We start from the raw sequence: 19,208 nt of genomic DNA, 5'->3' as shown, positions 1-19,208 counted from the left end.
ATATTCCTCTTTGAGAAAAGTGCTTAGAGGCCAATATGTCTGAAGGATTAAAAGTCCCTTCAAAATCAGCATAAAAATAAGAGGGATTTGAGACACCTCGCTGTATCCCTCGCAGTGGCATTCACATGTCACTGGCCTGGCTGTCCCCAGACTCAGCACCTCCCAGCTGCCTACTGCACCTTCCTGCTGCTCTTATTAACACTTTCAAGGCAAGGAAAAATATCACATTTTAGCTGTCAAGCCTTCTTCCTGCCAACCAGCACAAACTCAACAGGGAAAAAGCCTCCAGCTCAGCAAACTGGCCTTCAGCTCCTGCACAGCAGCACCAGTGCCCTGCCCTGCTGCTCTGTCCCTGAGCTGCTGTGGCACAGCAAGGCCCCAAAGCAAGTTGAGAGCACCTCCAAGTCCCTGACACCTGCAAGGACACTGAGCCAGCCAGGAACTGCAGGAGCAGCAGATGCCACAGCAGCTGCAGCAGGCAGAAATCAAACTGTGTGCACACAGACAGGGCTAACAGGGAACCAAACAATGCTCTGCTCCTGCCACTCAAAGCCAGCAGGAGCTGCCCAGGCTCCTCTGCCCACTCCACTGGTGGGGTTTGATCCAGCTCCTCACACTGGAACACACAGGCAGAGTGACCTCTGCTGCAAGAAGGCTGCAGAGGGACTGGGGACAAGGGCTGGAGTGACAGGACACAGGGAATGGCTCCCACTGCCAGAGGGCAGGGATGGATGGGATATTGGGAATGAGGAATTGCTCCCTGTGAGGGTGGGCAGGCCCTGGCACAGGGTACCCAGAGCAGCTGTGGCTGCCCCTGGATCCCTGGCAGTGCCCATGGCCAGGCTGGGCAGGGCTGGGAGCAGCCTGGGACAGTGGGAGGGGTCCCTGCCCTGTCCCCTTAAGGTCCCAAACCACTCTGGGACTCTGTGACAGCCAGTCCCCAAAGCCACGTGCAGCCCTGGGGACACCCTCACCTCACACTGCTCACACTCAGAGGAGGCTGGTGCAGGGTGCAGGGCACAGCCACACACACAGAGCTGCAATGGCGGGGACCCAACACCTCCCTGCCCTGCTCTGCCCTGCCTCTTGCTGCAGCTTTCCTCTGCAAACAGCTTGTCCAGCAAGGTCTAATCTCAGCTGAGACCTCCCTGCTAAAATGTGTGTCCTTATAGGATTTGTGGATGAGAGCTGAAAAGGTGCTGCACTCCTCCTCCCCATGACACAGCTGTCCAAGGCACACTCTGCTGCTGTCACCCAGCACATCCAAGCCTTATTTTTCCCATTTCTCCAAATCCAGCACCACCAGTCATAGAAGATTATTCTCTCACAGATCACTTGTCAGTAACAGCAACATGGCTGCTTTCAAATGGGTTTTGCAGAAAAATTACATTGGAAATAGGACATGCCCACCCAGATCTGCTACTGAGCTGTTTGAGGGAAGAGAGGAAGCAGCAGAACTGAGCAAGGTGCCAAGCTCCAGAGCTCCAGCACTTTCTCTTAGGTTCCTTAAATCAACTTCCACCATGTGGAGCACCCACAGCTCCTTTAAAAGCCAAGAAAATTGTACATATTCAACATCAAAACAGTCTTACAAACACCAGCCAGCTCTGGGGATGAGAGGGGGGTTACTCATCTCTGTCACTGCCAGCAGTCCCAGCTGTGGTGACAGCAGGGAGCAGCAGAGATGTGCAGAACCCTAAAGGCACAGAACTGGGGTCCTGCACCCTGTGGGAACTGGGAGAAGGTGTGGTCACCCAGCACAAGGTGCTGGCCTTGCCAAGCTTCTGACACTTGGGAATGAGAGAAAATACCAGAGACCAAGGCTGGACATTTGTCCCACCCCTGCTGCCAGTGAGCAGAGACTCTACAGGACTGCAGAGCCTTTTCCAGCACTGGCTGCACTCTGGGAAGGAGGCAGCAGAGCAGTCTGGGGCAAAAGAAAGGACAAAAGGTTGAGCAAGAAACTGGGAGTGTCGCAGAATCACAGAACTGTTCTGGCTGGGAAACCCCCAGAGATCATCAACCCAACTGTTCCCCAGCACTGCCCCATGTCCCCAAGTGCCACATGCACAGGGCTGTTAAACCTCTCCAGGGATGGATGGGCACTCCACCCTGCCCTGGGCAGCTGTGCCAGGGCTGGATAACAAATTCCAGGAAGGAATTTCCCCCAAATCCCCCCTGAGCTGCCCTGGCCCAGCCTGAGGCCGTTCCCTCTGCTCCTGTCCCTGTTCCCTGGAGCACAGCCCGACCCCCCCGGCTGTGCCCTCCTGTCAGGAGCTGTGCAGAGCCACAAGGGCCCCCTGAGCCTCCTTTGCTCCAGGCTGAGCCCCTGCCCAGCTCCCTCAGCTGCTCCTGAGGCTCCAGGCCCTCCCAGCTCCATTCCCTTCCCCTGGACACCTCCAGCCCCTCAATGTCCTCTCTGCAGTGAGGGCCCAAATGTGACCCCAGGATGGGGGTGTGACCTCAGCAGTGCCAGCACATCCCTATGTGCAAAGCTTCAAATTAAACATGTGACTGCACATCCTTACTGCAAAGCTTCAAATTAAACATGAGAAAAACTGTGCTCAAAGCCAGCCTGAGGATGTCCAGCCCTGTTCCCACACTGCAGCTCCTGCTGAGCCTTCTGGAAGCTCAGGCCAGCTCCACTCTTCCATCAGCTTTGCCACAACGTCCCTGTGGCTCTGCCAAGGCCATCAGAGCTCGAGTCCAATCCTGCTGATGGCCCCAAGTCTGGAGCTGTGGGTGCCAGGAGCCCCTGTGATCACATCCCCCCCTGCTCCAAGGGCTGTGACTCGTGACCAATAACTCTAAGTGCACATTTGGATACAGCACCCTGCAAACAATGCAGTGTTTGAGGGACCTGCTGTTCCCCACCCTGTGTACCACAGCTGAACAAACCCATCTATTTATTATTTCCACAGTCTAATATACAAAGGATCCCTTCAATTATGAGCAGGCTCACAGTGCTCAGCTCAGCTCCCACCTAAAGGACAAGAACATCTCATCTGAAGGCTGGCTGTGAGTTGATCCTGCTCTAGATGATAAATTTTAGATGATCTAGAAGCTTGCCAAACTTCACTGAAATTAAGTGTCACTTTTATAGAAGTGAATTAAGCTTTTAAACAACCTTTGGGGTGAAGTGAGTGTTATCAGGCAGTAACACCAGGCTGAGGAACATGTGGTGATTGCTCACCCTGACAGGCCAACTGGAGTTTAATAGAGCACAGAGGGATGTGGAACTGGAGGGATGGCCAAAGTCACAGCTCCTGATTGCTCCAGAGGCTGGGGCAGGACTGTGCTCAGCTCTCTGGAACCACACTGCAGTATTTCCACTTCATCCTGGAAATAAGAGTTTAAAAGTCTTTTCTCTGAAACTCAAAGAACTCAGGGACAGAGCCAGCTGAGCTCTCAGGCTGAGCCAGGACACTGCTGTCTGTGTTCCTGGGGCACATTCCAGTATCCAGGGGCTCTGGATGTGCTTTGCCAGCTAACCAGTGCCAGACACACATCCAGTCTTCCCAAGCTCCTGGACACAAATGAATTATGTCCATAACTGAGCAATTCTGTTATTTTTGAGAGCAGAGCAGGTCAGCTGAACTTCTACAAGCACAAGTGTCCCTACCAGGAGCTGTGTCTGCACACCCCCTGCACTCTCTGCACAACCCTGAGAGCTGTGCTGAGGGACTGCAGACCATCCCAGGTGGCAAAATGTCCAGAGCAAAACCCACAGAGGTCAGAAAAAACCTCCCAGCCCATCCAGTCCAAGCTGTGCCCATCCCCACCTTGTCCCCAGCCCAGAGCACCGAGTGCCACCTCCAGCCCTTCCCTGGGCACCTCCAGGGATGGGCACTCCAAACCCCCCTGGGCAGCCCCTGGCAGTGCTGAGCCCCCTTTCCATGGGGAGATTCCTGCTGCTGTCCCCCCTGAGCTGCCCTGGCCCAGCCTGAGGCCGTTCCCTCTGCTCCTGTCCCTGTTCCCTGGAGCACAGCCCGACCCCCCCGGCTGTGCCCTCCTGTCAGGAGCTGTGCAGAGCCACAAGGGCCCCCTGAGCCTCCTTTGCTCCAGGCTGAGCCCCTGCCCAGCTCCCTCAGCCCCTCCTGGGGTTCCAGACCCTTCCCTGGACACATTCCAGCCCCTCAGGGTCTGCACTGTCCTGAGGAGCCCAGGGCTGCCCCAGGACAGGGGACAAGCCCTGCCTGGCTGACACCTCCCAGCTCAGATCTCTGCATCACCAGAAGTTTACTTTGTTCCCAAATCCAAAAGCAGAAGAAAGAGAGAAAGAAGGAAGGAAGGAGGGAGGAAGGAAGGAAAGGAAGGAAAGGAAGGAAAGGAAGGAAAGGAAGGAAAGGAAGGAAAGGAAGGAAAGGAAAGGAAGGAAGATCCATGGTTGAAAAAGCTCCAAAAAGCACAAGGAGAAGACTGAGCCATCCTTCTCCAGGAGTGCAGGCTCTGGGAGCTGGGAAAGCCACTCCAGGGCCCCCCTGTGCCTCCAAGCCCTGCTGGCTGTCCCAGGGCTGCCCTGAGAGCAGCAAAGTGCAGCTGTCACCTCTGCATGGGGCTAGCCAGCACTCTCCTGCAATAAAACCACTGCTCTGAGGCAGGGAGGATCTGCCACAGCTGCAGCTCAGGGCAGCCTCACACTGGCAGAAGTTTTATAGGGAAAAAAAATCCCAATTTCCTGCAGTTCTGAAGAACTGCAGTTTAACAGGGCCAGAGCTGAAGGTCAGTGACAGCAGGATGCATCTCCACCACCTGTAAGGAGCATTTTCCACACTGAAATACAACTGCTGTGCTTGAGCCATCACCCAGACTAAGAATACTTGACAATTAATAATAACAGTAATAATAATTACAGTAATAACAACAGTAATAACAGGAAGAAGAAGAAAGAAGAGGAAAGAAGAAGAAAGAAGAGGAAGAAAGAAGAGGAAGAAAGAAGAGGAAGAAGAAAGAAGAAGAAGAAAGAAGAAGAAAGAAGAAGAAAGAAGAAATGCCCCTGCTGAGGCACCTGTTCCCATTACATCAGCATTTTATACAAATCTAGAAGAAGTGGGAAGTGGAATTTTCCAGATTGCCTAAGCATGGCAAGAGACACCTCCAGGTTCATTCCTAGAACTGCTCAACCTTGAAGAAATTCTTACCAGGCCCACCAAGACCCATTTCAGATTGTCTCTTTGTTTGAGAAAAGGCTCTTAAGAAATACAAAAGGCTTGTGAATGGGGAAGGATTGCTTCCATGAGCTGAAGGCAGCAGTGGGACAGAAGCAGGGACTGCAGGACTGTCCCTTGTCAGCACAAACCCTGTCCCTCCCAAAGGGATGGGAGGTTTGGCTCCCAGCTGCCTCAGATCCCTGGCACTGTGCACAACACAAATATCTTGGACACTTTTAGGACACAGTAAAAGCCTCCTGGGGGCAGTGCAAGGGATTCAGCTGCTGCACAGACAGCCCAGAGCCAACCTAGAGCCAGGGAAATGAGACTGGCAAAGCTCAGGGGTGGCAGTGCCAGGAGCTACCACAAGTTCCAGCCTCCCCAGCTGATCATAAGAGACCTCCAGGATTCTCAAAACCTGATGTTTCCCTGCGACTCAGATGTCTCTCTTAACCCAAGAGCACCTTTCCCTCTGAAGCACAAGGAATGCCTCAGTGATGCCTTGGCAGAGCCTCAGAGTGCACTGAAACCCTCACCTGCACCAACACCAGAGAAAATGCAGCACAACCTTCTGTACCTGAACCCTTTGTGTCCAAAAGCAGCACCAGGGCAGAGCATTCCCAAAAAGGGATCATGGGCTGGTTTGGGTTGGAAGGGACCTCAGAGATCAACCAGTCCAGCTGTTGATTCAGCCACCCCCATGGGAATGGCCCCCACTGCCAGAGGGAAGGGCTGGATGGGATATTGGGAATTGGGAATTGTTCCCTGTGAGGGTGGGCAGGCCCTGGCACAGGGTGCGCAGAGCAGCTGTGGCTGCCCCTGGATCCCTGGCAGTGCCCAAGGCCAGGCTGGACAGTGGGAGGTGTCCCTGCCATGGCAGGGGTGGCACTGGATGGAATTTAAAGTCCCTTGAAGCCAAACCAGTCTGGGACTCTGCAATTCTTTATTCACAGGAAATCTGCAAGCACTTGGCATTTTTAAGAGCTGTACCTCAGGGTGAGGTCTGCAATGGGAGGTTCCACCTGCACAAGTCTCCTCCTGAAGCCCCCAGAACATACCCCAAATGTAACAGACACAACTGCTGCCTGCCAGGAGCTGCATCTCTTTTCTGTTCTGTTTTCCTGAGACACTTTTCAGTCATTCAGGGCACATTGCCTTCTCCACATTTCCATTTGTCTGAACTGTCCCCTTGTGCGGGGCGAGTGTCACCTTACAAAGAAAGCACAGCAAATTTTATCCTCGCCTGAACATATCCTGTACTTTGTTCCAGCTTAGACTTAATTTCAAAGCCCAATACTCTCCAAAGCCCTGTCAAAACCTAAAACAAACCAAAAAAAAGGATGCACTTCAAAATCTGTGTTTATTTTTATTTTCCTCTTTGTTATACATGGGGTTATTCTACCAGCTCTGGTAACACATGAGAGAAGAATCAGCCCCCTAAATGTGATTTATCCATCTCCTGTGCTCCTGCTCAGGGGCTACAGCTGTGCCAGCACATCAGAATTGCAGTCAGCTCTCCCCCAGTGGGGCTTAAGCATCTTCTGCTGCCTGGACGCCTTCCTTTCACCTGTGTGCTTGCCCTTTATTTACTGACATTTCCTAAAGAATTGATCTCTGTGCCTGGGCATGGTCACTGTATTTATTCTGCTCACCACAAGTAATTTCTTAGCTAGCAGAGTCATTTTTAAGCTGCCCACAGCCAGCATTTGATTTCTGTGGCACATTCTGGGGACTGCAGCAGTGCCACCGATGCCAGAGCCAGCTGTGGGCTGCTAGTGCCACCTGGAGTTCATCAGCTCCTCCCAAAGCCTGCCAGAGCCCACACCCTGGAGCACAGAGTCTGCAGAGCCCCCAGCCAGCAGCACCAGCTCTGTGCCATGGCTTGAGATGCCATTTCCACACGCTGACCCTTGCAAAGGCTCAGCACAGAGAGCCAGCCTGAGCTGGGCACCTGAGCTGCAGGAACCTTGCCCTGAGAAGGGCCAGCAAAAGCCACCAAAGCTTTTAAAAACCTCAACTCCAGGTTGGTGAGCACTTGAAAAGCCCAGCCTTCAGTATTTTTCTGAAGTCAGCCTCTTGCCTTCCCTTCCCCTCTAAAAGCCACAGGCCAAAGCACAGCTTTAGCTGCAGCACAAAGTCAGAGCACGGCAGTTTACGTGGCTGCTGAAGCCCAGACTATTTCAGATAAAAGCTGACTCTTAATGCACCACTTGTCTTTGGAGACAAGGAAAACAGAGGTGTCCTGGGCACCCTGGGGCTAAATTGTATCCTTCCTTAACCAGTAAAGACAGAACCAACTGGACTGCAACAAAACCGTCCTTGTGGGACAGAATAATTTATCCAAAGTCAGCAGGGTCAGCCTTTGGCATCATTAACCCACCCCAGTGTGCTGCCAGGCAGGGAGAGCAGGGATTTGTTTGTCCTGTTACAGCAGGAGAGGGCAAAGCAAAGAGCATGGCACAAACACAGTGTGAGCAGCTTCAGAAATCCCAGAATCTTGGAATGGTCTGACCTGAAGGGACCTAAATCCCGTCCAGTGCCACAATTTCACTGTCCCAGGGTGCCCCAAGCCCCATTCAGCCTGGCCTTGGGCACTGCCAGGGATCCAGGGGCAGCCACAGCTGCTCTGGGCACCCTGTGCCAGGGCCCCCCACCCTCCCAGGGAACAATTCCTGATTCCCAATATCCCATCCAGCCCTGCCCTCTGGAGCCTCCTCAGCTCTCAGGGCTTTGGGCTCACTGCTCCTGTTCCATTCCTGCCCCATTGAGGGAAGTGCGTCAGAGCCAACCTGGGGCTGCTGAACAACCCCATGACATGCCAGGGCTGATGGAGGTGGCTGGCACTCAGACACATCATGTCTGAGCTCCAAATAGCTCAGGCAGGCAGTGAACAATCCCTCTCCCAGCTGCCAGCATCCAGCAGGATGGTTGGCTTCCCTCAGACCATCGGCGTCAACAAAACATTTGGCAGGTCCAGGAGCAGCTGTGACTAATGATGGCACCAACCCCAGCAGAGCAGAGCCATGGTCAGCCCTGAGTCATGAACAGCCTGACTGCAAGGGACCACAGGGATCACCCAGTGCAGCCCTGGCCCTGCACAGACACCCCAGCAACCCCACCCTGGGCATCCCTGGAGCTGCTGGAGCTCTGGCAGCCTCAGGGCTGTGCCCATTCCCTGGGCACCCTGGGCAGTGCCAGCATCTCTTTCCCTGAGATCCAGCCTGAGCCTGTCCTGGCACACAGAAGGGTGTTTTGGTTTTTTGTTTGTTTTACAGGAAAAGAAAACCCCACTGTGTTTTTCTACTTTCATCTTCCCTATTGAAACAGCAGCTCGAGACTCCCTCTAAAGATCACCAAGGATTTTAATGAGAAGTCAGGAACACTGCAAAGGCTCATGAGTCCTTCACCCTGCACCAAACCCTCCTGGCACCCAGGCCAAGCAAAAGCAACTTTCAGCCCAAAAGGGATTGTGTCAAAAAGTTACAAGCAACTCCAAAAAGGAAATGTGAAACTGAGCTGTACTCACCAAGCACCACATGGAAAGCTTGTTTCTATTTTCAGTTCATTTCTTTTCTTTCTGGCTGCCCGGACACACAGAATGGCTGAAGCACCACCAGGAGCACTGCAAACCCAACCAAGAACCACTGCCAGCCTCTGCCCCAGGGCACTGGCCCTCACCAAAGCCTCAGAGCTGTGCTGCTGCTCCAGGCAGAGCTGGGCACTGATGGAAAGGGAACTGGGATTGTGTTGCCTCTGGCAGGACTTTCAAAAGCAGCTCTTGCTGAGTATCAAGGTATCTTGCTGTTATCAGGGTATCCTGCAAGCAGGCAGCTCCAAGGGCTCTGCAACCCAATGGAGAGGCTAAATTTAGCCAATATCCAATGCCAGGGCTAAAATAAAAACCTTTGCTTGAGCACTGTTCCCTTTACCTCGAGGAAGGTAAAGTGCTTTGATGGTGAATCCACAGTGAGCACTACCATGGTCTGAGGAGATGCTGCTCCAAGGAAAACCTCTGTTATGCAACTGCAGAATCCAAGAACAGCTCTCCCTGACCCACTAATACTCATTTTCTTTCTCTTGGGCTAATTATGCCCTCAGGGATACTCTTGAAAAGACACTGAGCCTGCACCCAAAGAAACCAGTTGGTGCAAAATAAATGAGATAATCTTTTGACTCCACCGCGCTCGTTATTTTAGGGGGAATGATGCTGAGGGAAGAAGGGAATTGTTTTATTTTTGTAGCCACAAAAGCCTTCCTGGTGTGTTATTTACAGGAAAAAATGTTATAGGACATAAAAAAAAAAACCCAATGCAGCTTCTCTTTTTCACAGCTGAGTGACCACTGAAGAATTTGGTGAGCAGCAGAGGAGGGAGAGCTGGGAGAGGCAGCTGGGCTGTGAGAACACAACAGTTTGGAGTCTCTGAAAGTGCAGATTTATGTAAGCAGATCCTACCAGTGGCTCCAATACTGGCACTGCCATGAGCACTGCAGGAAGGGAAAACCTGGACCCACTTATCTGGATAATGAATTCCTGTCCCTGGAATGTCACATGGAAATCAGAGCTCTCTGGGGAGCTTTCTTTGAGTCAAGAGAATTATGGTAGTAAGGAGACCTTCTTTCCAGCACTGCTTTATCTTCCAAATGGCCACTTTGTACAAAAGCACAGTTCCATTCACACCCAAGCCCAAACGAGCAGGGAAAGTATTACAGCGACCTGATGAGGTCTCTATGGTGAGAGAAGTGGACGAGAATCTTAGTTGATGATTAGAAGGCTGGATTTATTGATATATGATACATAATACATTATTACTATACTAAAAAGAATATGAAGAGAAGTTGCAGAGGCTGCTAACTTAAGAATAGAATAGAAAAGAATCTAAAAACAAGAGAGTTCTCTGTCACTGTGTTCTAGAGAGCTTGCCCTGTGATTGGCCCTTAATTGTACACATGGAACATGAACCAATCACAGGTGCATCCTATTGCATTCTACAGCAGCTGATAATCATTGTTTACATTCTCCTTCTGAGACCTCAGCTTCCCAGAAGATGAACAAGTTTCAAAGAAAGAATTTTTATGAAAAAATGTCTGCGACAGGAAAGTGAGACTGAGCCAAGGGGAAATGCTCCAACCACCACACAGAGCACAGGGCCAGCACAGAGCACTGCCCCTATCCCCTGCTGTCTTTAGTAGCAACTGAATAAATGAATAAATAAAAACAAAAGGCTGCCACCTTAAACACAAAACAAAGTCAAAGATAAATTAAATGCAGTCAGATACACTACAAACAAAACCAAAGTAACAGCCACCACAGCACAGCCTTCAGGAGAGAGGCTGAAAAGATGGACTGCTCCAAGGCCTGCACTGGGCCATGAGGAGAAGGCAAAGTCCCTGCCACTCCTCCTGAGCCCCTGGGTCATTTCTCACAGCACACAGTCACACAAGGGCTCTTTGCTGTGCCAAGGCTGATGCCAGCCCAGTGACCAAGGCTGGGCAGAGCAGAGCAGGGCTCAGCCCTGAGAGCAGCATGGCTGGGCTGCACAGCTGGACTGGCCCAGGACATGCCAGCCCTCAGTGACACAGGGACATTGTCAGGAGCTCCAGGAGAGCAGCCCAGGCCAGCCCCATCCCTACAAGTGCTTAATAAACGTGAGGATGTGGCTCTTGAGTCGTGATTTAGTGCTGAACAGGGGGTTGGTGGTTGAATTTGATACTCTTAAACAACTTTTGCAACCTTAACAGTGCCATGATAATGCTGATTGAGCAGCAAGGCAAGCACACTCCACCCCAAGGGAGAAAAGAAGGCAGACTGAACTCCCTGTAGTCTCCATGTGAGCAGCAAAAGGGAGCTCCCACCAGTCTCCTCCTGCCTCTGCCACTCCCAGCTGAGGCTCCTGAACTGCAGGGCTCAGTCTGGCTCTCCTCATGCTGGTCCTTTGTTTTAAAAAAAGACATGAAATTCACTCCAAGTGCTCTCATTGGAGAGCTGCTGATCTTTTTCAGCATCTAGCGGATGGTTAAAATTAGTCTGAACTACTTCCTTTTCTGGGAACAGTGTTTCAGCAACAAATCAGAGTTTGAAACCGAGGTAAAAGCAAGGACTAAGTTGCAAAACAGATGCAAAGCTGATCTTTAAATATTCCCTGACAAACCTACACCGTGGGAGCTGCAGTGTGGGACCGTGGGCACATCTCTCAAGCTACCCCAGCAGGTTCCTCAAACCCTGGGAGCTCCAGGCACTGCAGGAGGAGCTGCCCAGGAGGCAGCAGAGTGTCCTGGGGCATGAGGAAGAGCATTCCCAGCAAGGCAGGGTGATCCTGCCCCTCTGCTCAGCCCAGGTGAGGCACTCTGCAGTGCTGTGCCCACTTCTGGCCTCCACAGCTCAAGAAAGACCAGGAGCTACTGGAGAGGGTCCAGTGCAGGCCACAAGGATGATCTGGGGTCTGGAGCATCTCCCTGGTCAGGAGAGACTGTGGGAGCTGGGCCTGCTCAGTCTGGAGAAAGGAAGGCTGAGAGGAATCCCATCAATCCATCAAATATCCCCAGGGGTACCAGAGGATTGTGCCAGGCTCTGCTCAGTGGTGCCAGTGCCAGGATGAGGAGCAGCAGCCATGAACTAAACCACAACCAACTCCATCTCCACATCAGGAAGAACTTCCCACAGAGTGGCAGAGCTCTAGAACAGCTGCCCAGGGCAGGCTGGATGTCCCTCTATGGCCACCCCCCAAAGCCCCTGGGCCACATTCCTGTGCCACCTGCTCTGGGGGACCCTGCCTTGGTGCTGCTGGACTGGGTGATCTCCAGAGGCCCTTCCAGCCCCAGCCATGCTGTGTGTCCTGTCCTGTCCATGGGTCAGGCCTGCCATGAGGGCCCAGGGCAGCCCCTGCCCCCCCAGAGCCCCTCTGCCTTGCTGTGCCCAAAGGCAGCTCCAGGCTCTGGGCTGTGCCTCACCTTGTTTAGTGAGAGCCTTCCTCAGGGCTGGGGTGATCATCTCTCTCCTCTCAGCTCCAGCAGCTCCCTCCTGCAGCTCCTGCTCTCTCTGTTGGAAGAATCACAGGGAATTAGAGCCAGTTAGAGCCAGGCCTCACCTCAGGCACTGGGGCACAGCCACACACCTGCCGGACTGAACCGAGCCCAGTGCCACACAGCAATTCCTGTTCCCTCTAATCCTGCACCCCATCCTGTCACAGACATCTTTTCATAAAAATCCTTTCTTTAGGATTTTCCCTTCTGGGAAGCTGAGGCCCCAGAAAAAGAATGCAAACAATGGTTGTCTGCTGCTGTGGAATGCAACAGGTGCACCTGGGATTGGCCCATGTTGGATGTGTACAATTAATGGCCAATCCAGGACCGAGCTCTCTCTGGGACAGAATCAGAGAGAGCTCCTTTGTTATTCATTTCCTTTTCTGTTCTTAGCTTAGCTAGCTTCTGAGAACTTTCCTTCTATTCTTTTTAGTACAGTCATAATGTAATATATATCACGAAATAATAAAACAAGCCTTCTGAACATGAGGTCAACATTCTCACTTCTCTCTTCATCCTGCAACCCTTGTGACCACTGTCACACCATCCCTCTGCCCAGCAGTAACGTAGGATGGTAAACTGGAACAGGAACACCCCCAGCACACCAGATTCGTCCCACTGACACAGCAATAAAATTCCCAAGGATATTTTAACAACCAGGCTGTGGAATCTCATCCAAGAGTGACTCCAGTTTTAAGCCCCAATGTTTCATGAGTGCACAACAACCTCACAACAACCTGACCGCTCTGGCTGTTTGTAGGATGGCCCTGGGACAGCCCGTGCACCAAAGGACAAGTCTGGACTCTTCAGATTTTCAGTCTTCGATATTGTTTATTATTCCTTATCTACAAAGTTTTCTCCCAGCCTGACAGAGGTCTGACCAGCAAGGCAGCCAAGGGCACTCTGACCTCCCACTGGGCAGTCGTCTGTTTTTATACTAAAAACTATGGACATCATTTTTACCTTTATTTCCCAATGCCTTTCACCCATATTAACAAGTGCACCTTCACCATGGACCAATCCCAAAGTGCCAACATCACCACAGAAAATGGATGACAAGAAGAAAGAAGAAGGACAAGACACGCCCTGATTCCTCCATCTTGTCTCCATAACCCCCCTGTACCAAAATCCTAAAATCTATATTTCACCCTGTAAATACTTAATTCTTGCACCATTCATTCCCAAGTGATTCTCTTGTGCTCATACAGGTGGCACATCCCGTGCAGGGTCAAAATTCAACCACCAAGCACTTCTGGCAACATTCCAGGATTTCCAAGCCCCCCAAGGGTTATCTCAGCAACTCTGCACATCAGGAGTGATGTGCTCAGTTCCCACAATAACCAAACCAGGGTGTGCCTGCAGTGCCACTCCCAGCACTTCCCACAGCAGAGGAGTCCTGGAGCAGCAGCACCAAAATTCAGCCACTGCAAGGCCTGCAGGGAAAGGCTGCTCCCCTCCAGAGGGAAGGGAAGGGAAGGTTCCGGGAAGGGAAGGTTCCGGGAAGGGAAGGGAAGGTTCCGGGAAGGTTCCGGGAAGGGAAGGGGAAGGGGAAGGGGAAAGGGAAAGGGAAGGGGAAAGGGAAAGGGAAAGGGAAAGGGAAAGGGAAAGGGAAGGGGAAAGGGAAAGGAAGCTGCTTCCACACACAGATAACCCTGGGCAGGAGCTCCAGGCACTGGGATAAAGTCATGGGCAGGAGAAGCAAACCCTGGCACGTAACAAGTGTGACTCCCCTGCTGTGTGAGTGTCACTGCTGAGACTTTATGGGTATTTATTGTCTCATGTCTGCACAAAGAAGCATCAAAGCAGAAATAATTACTTGGATATTTCATGCAACTTGTAATCTGTCAGTCCTTTATGGCTTTCATTGAAGGAGTTATGGATAAACAACAAAAACCAGCAGAGGACATTTTGTCTTGACAATACTGAGGCTATTTCACATCCAAGCCTCTTTTGTGCCAAAGCCATGGAAAAGTTAATGGAAATGCTTTCAGTTTGAGTCTCCTCACCAACTGTCAGCATCACTAAGGAAACCAGTGCTCCTGACTTGCCAAACTGCTCTTCACAAACAGGGAGAGGAGGCTGCCTGCTCCTGCACATGAACAGACTGCTTCTGCACCTGAGCAACAGCTCAGAAAATAAAAGGTGCCTCCAAAGAAAAACACATCTGAATATTAAAACCCACACACAGAGAAGTTCAAGGACAAAACACAGTTCCTAATAAACACTTGAGAAGGAAATAGGAGAGTAAAACATTCAGGGACAGAGATTATTACCTTCCCTACTCATTCTGGATCTAACTGCCCACAGCCTCAGGGATGTTGTTCAGAAATGTATTTCTCAACAACCAGTACAACATGGTCCTTTCTGAAGGAAAAAGCTGCATCCACCATCTACTCCCTTCCATTCAGCCTCCTGAGCCTTTAGGCAGGACTTCATTGGTTTCTGTAACACATCAAAACTCCCCTGGAAGCCTACATCTAATAATTAATTGCCATTTAGTGGGTTTTAAAGCTCATTTCTTGAGCCTTGATCTTAATTTATCAGCAAGACTCTTCAACGGTAAAATATTAATATTGCTGGGAAAGCTTCATGCATAAGGAAGGAAGGAGACAATAGATAAAAAACTTCATCTTCCAAGTGTTAAATAAAGAGCTTGTCCTGCCACAAGCCATCAATTAACCCAGGCCATAGGCAAGGCCCTGCCTTAGCACAGACTGAGACCTGGGCTAGAGGAAGGAAGGGGAGTGGAACTCAAGGAGTTTTAGGGTCCCTTCCCACCCAAATCACTCCCTGATGCTGTGATTTGGGAGCCCCTTGACATCCTGAGCAGGATTTAAACATTTAAACCTCCTGGCCTGTGCTTCACCATCTCAGGAGAACTAAACCTCCACTACGGAGCACATCCTCATGTTAAAAATGCAGCCATTGAATTAATTACAAATGAGAGACCCCATCCAAGAAAGCCTCCAAACACAAAGTCCTTCTGCATGGAAAACATTTCCATTTCTACCTCCCTGCCACTGCAGCACCTCAACAGAACAACATCCAATTCCCTCCTGGCAAGGCAGAAATACAGTTCAATTATCATTTTCCCCTCACAGAGAGGATCACAATTGTCCTGCCCACACCCTGATGTGAGAGCCTGTACACAAAACCACGCCTTGTTTTTCCCTGCCCTGCAATACCTGACCTGCTCACTTTGCCAGGGATTGGTGCACGTACTCCTGGTGGGAAATGGAATTCACTGCACAGGGATTTCCACTTATTTGCTTAATAAACCTTTCAGATCTGTTATTGAGGGTTGGAGAGGAGGGGAAAAAGTTAACTTTGCACAGAGGAAACTTCTCCAGTTGTGGTGATTTAGTAGAGAGCCCTGCAGTAAATCCAAGGCAAATCACTGTCTTTCCATAACAAATCAAGCAAGCAGTGACAAGAGGCTGCTTTTCAGGCCCTTGAAATATTCCACTGCCAAAAATTGGAGGTGCAGCTCACAAAGGAGCAGGCCAGAGATAAGGAAAACCTCTGGATACCCCCTGATTCCTTGGAAGGCTCAGCTCAGCTCCACTGCAGGCTGGAGGGGTTTGGTTGTGAATAAAGGCAGCTGAAGCTCAGCTGTGATCCCCTGCTCTGCAGCTGAAGGGAAAAGGAATCCCTTCCCTTTCCCTCTCACAGGGAGCACAACAGGCAGAGGCAGCACAGTCCCAAGGCAAGGAAAGCACAAATCCATGGACCCTGACAAAAGTGAGGGCCTCAGCATTCCCTGCCCCAGGTTCAAATCCCAGTGTTTCAAAGGGCTTCCTCCAAATCTGCCTTCCAAACTCAGAGGTGACCACCAGGATGTGCCACTGCCACTTGTCCTCCTCTCTGAAGTGCCCCCTCCAGCTCTGGCCCCTCAGCCTGGGAAGGACCTTGGGACACTGAGCACATCCAGAGGGGAGAACGAGGCTGGAGAGGGAACACAAACCCTGTGAGGAACCCCTGAGGGAGCTGGGGGTGCTCAGCCTGCAGAAAAGGAGACTCAGGGCTGCCCCCATCACTCTCACAGCTCCTGAAATGTGCCTGTGCTCAGCTGGGGCTGGGCTCTGTCTGCAGCAGCACTGACACAACCAGAGCACACAGCCTCAGGCTGCACCAAGGGAAATACAGGTTGGATATTAGGAGAAAGTGTTTTACAGAAAGGTGATAAAGTTCTGGAATGGCTGCCCGGGGAGGTGGTGGAGTCCCCATCCCTGGGTGTGTTTAACAAAGCCTGGATGTGGCACTGGGTGCCAGGGCTTAGTTCAGGTGTTGGGGCTGGGTTGGACTTGATGATCTTGAAGGTCTCTTCCAACCTGGTCATTCTGTGAATTCTGTGATTTTCCAGGATGCCCAGGTGCCCAACAGCTCCCCATGTTTCCCGCTTTATCCATCAAACACTCTTCAAACTGTGCAGGGGGGAGAAAAATAAAAAAGACCCTGAAACTCCACACAGAGGCTGAGGGAGCTGGGGCTGTGCAGCCTGGGGAAGAAGAGGTTGTGTGGAGACCTCCCAGCACCTGCCATGGTCTGGAGGGGACACAGGGAAGCCTGAGAGGGACCCTGCACCAGGAAATGGAGGGACAGGACAAGGAATAACAGGTTCAATCTGACAGAGGGGAAATTAGAGTTTGACATTAAGGAGAAATTCTTTCCTGTGAGGGTGGGCAGGCCCTGGCACAGGGTGCCCAGAGCAGCTGTGGCTGCCCCTGGATCCCTGGCAGTGCCCAAGGCCAGGCTGGACAGGGCTGGGAGCAGCCTGGGACAGTGGGAGGTGTCCCTGCCATGGAACAAGATGAGCTTTAAGGTCCCCCTTCAAACCCAAACCATTCTATGATTCTCTAAATTAACTGAATTTAGCACTTTCAGCCTCATGGCTTTATTTACTGATGTGCCATGGCAGGGGGTAAAAGCTCCCCCAAAAGCTTTTACTCTCAGAAAATAATTTACACCCAATTATGACTGAACTTCTTTCCTGCTTAACCTCCCAGTGGTCACACAAAGGGAAGCCCTGGCCCTGCCAGATTTACAGCCTCATCCATCTACAAGCTCCAGGACCTTTTCCCAAAAGAACAGCACAAGCATTCAGCAAACAGGAACATAGCAGGGCTGGAGCCAGCACTAACAGAACAGCACTGAGGGAAGGCTGGCCAGGCTGTCAGAAAAAGCTGCCTGGCAGCAAGAAGGATCAGCAACACCTCCCCAGGAGCTGGGGAATGAACTATTAAAGTTCATGAATGACATGAAGCAGAGCTAAAGTTCACAGAGCAGAGCTCTGGAAGCAAAGCCCCGGGGGCAGCAGGACAGGCAGCAATGCTGGCAGCTCCTCTCCTTGCTCAGCCTGCTCTGGCAGGGGCACCACTGACAGGAACCACATGGGGACCTGGGGGACACCAGGCTGCCACAGGCATGGCACTCCTTTCCTTACAAACAACTTTTTTTTTTTTTTTTGGTCTAATGACAGATTTGAGCAGATTTCCTGAACTTCTACAGATCAAAGCAGCAGAGCCTCTCTGCTCTGGAGCCAGGCTGGGACACCCAGGGGTGCTCACCTGGAGAGGAGAAGGCTCCAGGGAGAGCTCAGAGCCCCTGGCAGGGCCTGAAGGGGCTCCAGGAGAGCTGGAGAGGGACTGGGGACAGGGATGGAGGGACAGGACACAGGGAATGGCTCCCAGTGCCAGAGGGCAGGGCTGGATGGGATATTGGGAATTGGGAATTGTTCCCTGTGGGGGTGGGCAGGCCCTGGCACAGGGTGCCCAGAGCAGCTGTGGCTGCCCCTGGATCCCTGGCAGTGCCCAAGGCCAGGCTGGACAGGGCTGGGAGCAGCCTGAAACACATGGGGAAATGGGGATAGGGGGCCCACTGCACAGACAGCCCTGAAGACAAGCACAGGAGCAGAGGGTGCACTCTGGGGACTGTCCTCCTGCAGGAACACGGCTGTGGCTGTCACAATTCAGCTGTGACAGGCAGAGGCAGAGCTGCAATTTGCTGAGCCAGGGATGAACACCCCATCAATCCCACAGCACCCCAGCTCCCACTGCTGTCAGTCACCAGCACAGACAGCCTGGAGCTCCTGCAGCACACAGACCTGAGAACCCAGAGTGAGCGAGCTGGGAACCAGCAAACTGCCCCACAGACAGAAAATCTTATTAAAAACACCTGCCAGAGTCTGCATAATCACAGGCTACACACCCACCCCAGCACTGCCCAGTGAAGCACAGAGAGCTGAGAGCAGCACAAGGAGTGAGAGGGGAACAGGGCAATGACTGAAACCTGGCCATGAATGAAACATCAGCTGCCTGGGCCAGAAGGGAAAACTGGGGCAGGTGCTCTCAAAAAGTGGCCCTAAAGTCACAGAATCATGGAATGGATTAGGAGGGACCTTAAATCCAACCCAGTGCCACCCCTGCCATGGCAGGGACACCTCCCACTGTCCCAGGCTGCTCCCAGCCCTGTCCAGCCTGGCCTTGGGCACTGCCAGGGATCCAGGGGCAGCCACAGCTGCTCTGGGCACCCTGTGCCAGGGCCTGCCCACCCTGCCAGGGAACAATTCCTGATTCCCAATATCCCATCCAGCCCTGCCCTCTGGCAGTGGGAGTCATTCCCCATGTCCTGGCACTCCATCCTCCTTGTAGGTTCCCTTCAAAATGGGGAAAGTCCCTAAGAAGTTCTGACTGATACCAAAAAACAAACACAAAAACCCCAAATTCAGAATTGGGACTTTTCTCTCCTGAAGTAGAAACCTCTGTGAATTTTAAATAAGGAGGTGGAACCCCCACCTCCCTCCCCATGCTGTAGGATACAGATGGTCCCTGTTGCTATCCTGAGGCAGCAGCTCCCACCTAAGCAAAGGCAAACAGACCTGCAGCTCCATCCTCATGGAGGGAATTTTCCATTTCCCTTTGTCTGAGAAGTCAGTGCTGAGATTTCTGGACATTTACAGCATTTAAATCCCAAACTCCTGCTGACAAGCAGTGACAGGAGCTTATGCTGCCATCCGAGTGCATCAGCCTGAAAGGGCCC

The 19,208-nt window shown here is 51.8% G+C and overlaps 2 protein-coding genes across 6 annotated transcripts in view; both read right to left on the bottom strand.

The window, feature by feature from the left end:
• The window catches only part of LOC128943996 (septin-4-like), a 208,906-nt gene that overhangs the window by 146,830 nt on the left and 42,868 nt on the right, over positions 1–19,208 (bottom strand). The window lies entirely within an intron of this gene.
• The window catches only part of LOC128943994 (S-adenosyl-L-methionine-dependent tRNA 4-demethylwyosine synthase TYW1-like), a 105,053-nt gene that overhangs the window by 72,761 nt on the left and 13,084 nt on the right, over positions 1–19,208 (bottom strand). For all 3 annotated transcript variants that reach the window (XM_054287049.1, XM_054287050.1, XM_054287047.1), the window contains exon 9: positions 12,099–12,186. In XM_054287049.1, the coding sequence (XP_054143024.1) occupies positions 12,099–12,186 (88 nt within the window). The remainder of the gene's footprint in view (positions 1–12,098; positions 12,187–19,208) is intronic.

This window comes from Melozone crissalis, unplaced genomic scaffold, assembly GCF_028551555.1.
Source record: "Melozone crissalis strain CALT ecotype California unplaced genomic scaffold, PUWL_Pcris_2 ptg000057l_1, whole genome shotgun sequence".
NCBI lineage: Eukaryota > Metazoa > Chordata > Aves > Passeriformes > Passerellidae > Melozone > Melozone crissalis.
Note: the sequence above shows the minus strand (reverse complement) of the source record. Positions and strands in the feature narration are given on the sequence as shown.